Raw genomic sequence first — 4,061 nt, 5'->3', positions numbered from 1 at the left:
GCAAAACTCTACACACAAATAAGAAAACTCTTCACCCAATCAGCAAAACATTGTAGTTTTCTTGTAAAAGTGAATAACCCTTGCTTATCTCTCCACACCTTTGTAAAAATGGTATTTTTGTATCCAACAGTTAACACAAGCCATCATATTACAGTTTTTTCTGATTGCTTAAGCACATTTATTGTAACTATTGGCTAATTTTGCAAAACTCTTCACACAAATAAGAAAACCTGTCACCCAATAATCAAAACATTGTAGTTCTCTTGCAAAAGCAAACACAGCTAGATTAACTCTTCACACCTTCGTAAAAATGGTGTTTCCGTATCAAACAGTACACACAAGCCATCATCTACTAAGCACACAATGCACCAACTACACACTGATGGTATGAATAAAAAAACACATCTGGCTTTTGCTTTCTCTGTGCACAAGGTAGGCTATGTCAGTTTGAGCTCATACTTTTGTCATAGATCCATAAGCATAGAGGGATCCAAACTTCATGTACTGGTGTTTATTTACACACATCAAAACAAACACAAGTGTTCATTTCCAAGTATAGGATTATTTGCAATCGCCATAATGACTATATGGGTTTCTTGGTCTGCAGTGAACATGCTTCCTCTGCCCCAGCATCTGGTCGTCTAGCTAGCAATTCTGTAAAGTAACAATTTCAGTATTTTTACATCTATGGTATTGTTGTGTTTCTCATTGGCATATGGCAGTGCTACAAATCTTAGTGCAAAGTGACTGTACTAACCGATTCTCAAAATGTCCTTATGATGCTTGCTACAGTGTAGCGGCTCGAGTTAGGCTGGACCCGTTGGCCAGCTTCCCTCAGGGTCATTCCACGGTTGATTACATGGTCCACTATTGTAGCTCTGATGTCATCAGCAATTCTATTTCTTACTCTTCTTACCCTTCCTCTCCCCCCTCCTCGTCCTCCTCTTGCTCCTCCTTGTCCTTGTCGTCCTCTTCCTCCTACTTCTTCACCTCCACGTCCTCTTCCTCGGCCTCCTCTACTTCTCACTCTTTCCTGCTCCCTCCATTGTACTCCACACACAGAGCTTACCTGTATTATAGTGCTTAGGCTGATTGCAAAGTGAACTAATTATCTAAAAAAGTTTTCACATGTGACAGTGTGCCAGACAGTTGGAAAAATAGTATAAATAATGGCCGTAAATGTGTATAGTTTTGCTAGGAGTGCGTTGATCATTTGGAAATTGAGTGTAAAGCAATAAGTTGTGTTTACAGTTCTGCAAAAAGAGTGCTGTGCAGTGGATTGTAGCTACAGGTTTGCAAAGTGTGTATTACAAAATGGCAAACTGAGTGCAAAGCAGTGTTTGTGCTTTTAGTTTTTCAAACTCAGTGAGTGGTTTTGCTATAAGTATTAATAGTTTTAGAAATTGTGCTATAAGAATCACAGTTAGGGTTTAAGCATTCAGAAAAAACTGTAACATGTTAGTCTGTGGGGATTGACTCCCTTTTTCAGCCAGCCTCAACTGGTTTCTTTTTCAGGCCCAGAAGTTGATGCTTTATTACAGTTTTTTCTGATTGCTTAAGCACATTTTTTGTAACTATTGGCTAATTTTGCAAAACTCTACACACAAATAAAAAAAACCTGTCACCCAATAATCAAAACATTTTAGTTCTCTTGCAAAAGTGAACACAGCTAGATTAACTCTTCACACCTTTATAAAAATGGTGTTTTCGTATCAAACAGTACACACAAGCCATCATCTACTAAGCACACAATGCGCCAACTGCACACTGATGGTATGAATACAAAACACATCTGGCTTTTGCTTTCTCTGTGTACAGATGTCAATTTGAGGTCACACCTTTGTCATAGTGTCATGTAAACATACAAGGAACCAAACGTCAAGTATTGGTGTTTATTCACACTCATCAAAACCAAGACAAAGTCAGAACACAAAATAGGAATTCCACAAATAAAAGGAAAAAAAAAAGACAATCAGCCTACATCATGTCGTCTTTCTGGGTCCGGCCACAAAATTTCGTCCACATCGCATGCGATATCCTCCAGTCCAAGGCACCGGGGAAAATATCTCCTTGAATGCCGTATCCAGGCCTGACATGATGCCTGGTCAATATCTCCACATGCCTCCTCCATTGCCTGTAAAAGGGCTACCTGTTGATGAGGATGACGGTCATATACTTTCCAGCGCCAGGCAGAGAAGAACTCCTCGATGGGATTCAAGAATGGAGAGTATGGAGGGAGGTTGAGTGCCATGAAGGATGGATGGTCTGTAAACCAGTTGCGGACCAAAGCAACCCTATGGAAACTAACATTGTCCCATATGATGACATATCGGGCCTGCTCTGGTCTCTGAACAGTGAGCATGTCATGCAAGGTGTCCAGGAATGCAATAATGTGTGCAGTGTTGTATGGGCCTATGGTTGCATGATGGTGAACAACACCATTTTGGCTTATAGCTGCACACATGGTTATGTTACCACCACGTTGTCCTGGGACATTGATGATGGCACGGTGTCCAATAATGTTCCTGCCACGTCTCCTGGTTTTACTGAGGTTAAAACCGGCCTCATCTACAAAAAGTAGCTCATGTCCCATCGCATCTGCTTCTAGTTCCATCACTCTCTGGACAAGACAAAACAAATGCAACACATCAGGCCCATGCACAACACTACAGTATGCACTTCCAAATTCAGAACCAATGACACTAGCTTACCTGCACATAGTCATATCGCAGTTTCTTTACACGTTCTGTGTTTCTCTCAAAAGGAACTCTGTAAATTTGCTTCATTCTTATTCTGTGGCGCGCAAGTACACGACTTAGTGTAGAAATGCTTGCACTGTGTATATTTTGAAAGATGGTGTCATCATCCATTATGCGCTGCTGTATTTCACGCAGTCTTATTGCATTATTGGCAATCACCATGTTCACTATATGGGTCTCTTGCTCTGGAGTGAACATTCTGCCTCTGCCCCCAACATCTGGACGTCTAGCAATTCTGTAAAGTAACAATTTCTGTATTTTTGCATGTATGGTACTGTTGTGTTTCCCATTAGAGTATGGCAGTGCTACAAAGTACTTACCGATTCTCATTTCGAAATGTCCTAATGATGCTTGCCACAGTGTAGCGGCTCAGTTTAGGCTGAACACATTGGCCAGCTTCCCTCAGGGTCATCCCACGGTTGATGACATGGTCCACTATTGTAGCTCTGGTGTCATCAGTTATTCTGTTTCTTACTCTTCTTACCCTTCCTCTTTCCCCTCCCCGTCCTCTTCTTGCTCCTCCACGTCCTCTTCCTCCAACTTCTTCACCTCCACGTCCTCTTCCTCCAACTTCTTCACCTCCACGTCCTTTTCCTCCAACTTCTTCACCTCCACGTCCTCTCCCTCGGCCTCCTCTGATTCTCACTCTTCTCACTCTTACTGCTCCTTCCATTGTACTCCACATAGACAGCTTACCTGTATTATAGTGCTTAGGCTGATTGCAAAGTGAACTAATTATCTAAAACAGTTTTCACATGTGAAAGTGTGCCAGACAGTTGGCAAATTAGTGTTAATGATAGACATACATGTGTATACTTTTGCTAGGAGTGTGTTGGAAATTTGGTAATTGGGTGTTGTGCAGTGAATTGTGCCTACAGTTTTGCAAAGTGTGTGTTACAAAATTGCAAACTGAGTGCAAAGCAGTTTTTGTGCTTTTAGTTTTGCAAACTCAGTGAGTGGTTTTGCTATAAGTCTGAATAGTTTTAGAAATTGTGCTACAGGAATCACAGTTAGGGTTTAAGCATTCAGAAAAAACTGTAAAACACTTCAACATACAGCCTAAAAAAGCAGCATTTTTCATTCAGCTGCCATAAGCAGTAGCAGAGAGAGCTCTCTCACCACAACCGAGCAGTATTTCACTGCTTTTTATTTTCATTTCAATCCAGTGTTCTGACCAGACTGCAAGCAAACAGCTTATTTTGTACTCCAAGCTAACACAGAGGTTACTTCATGAGATGTTAAACATTTTTCGTCCATTATATTTGCACAAAAGCAGCTCCTTGTGTTTCTCTTCTCATGAAA

The 4,061-nt window shown here is 41.1% G+C and overlaps 1 protein-coding gene across 1 annotated transcript; it reads right to left on the bottom strand.

Annotated features, from left to right (window-relative positions):
• Positions 1-1,796: 1,796 nt before the first annotated feature.
• On the bottom strand, positions 1,797-3,444 carry LOC147304491 (uncharacterized). The gene is made up of 3 exons (XM_086281174.1): positions 3,080-3,444; positions 2,712-2,994; positions 1,797-2,620 (listed from the first exon to the last, which is right to left on the bottom strand). Exons 1-3 carry the CDS (start codon positions 3,442-3,444, stop codon positions 1,973-1,975), a joined length of 1,296 nt encoding a protein of 431 aa, XP_086137300.1. The 3' UTR covers positions 1,797-1,972.
• Positions 3,445-4,061: the final 617 nt, after the last annotated feature.

The sequence above is a fragment of the Aulonocara sp. 'chitande type north' Nkhata Bay genome, linkage group LG22 (genome assembly GCF_057382095.1).
Source record: "Aulonocara sp. 'chitande type north' Nkhata Bay isolate Kocher_YH1m ecotype deep benthic linkage group LG22, A_spYH_male_GT1.1, whole genome shotgun sequence".
Taxonomy (NCBI): domain Eukaryota; kingdom Metazoa; phylum Chordata; class Actinopteri; order Cichliformes; family Cichlidae; genus Aulonocara; species Aulonocara sp. 'chitande type north' Nkhata Bay.
Note: the sequence above shows the minus strand (reverse complement) of the source record. Positions and strands in the feature narration are given on the sequence as shown.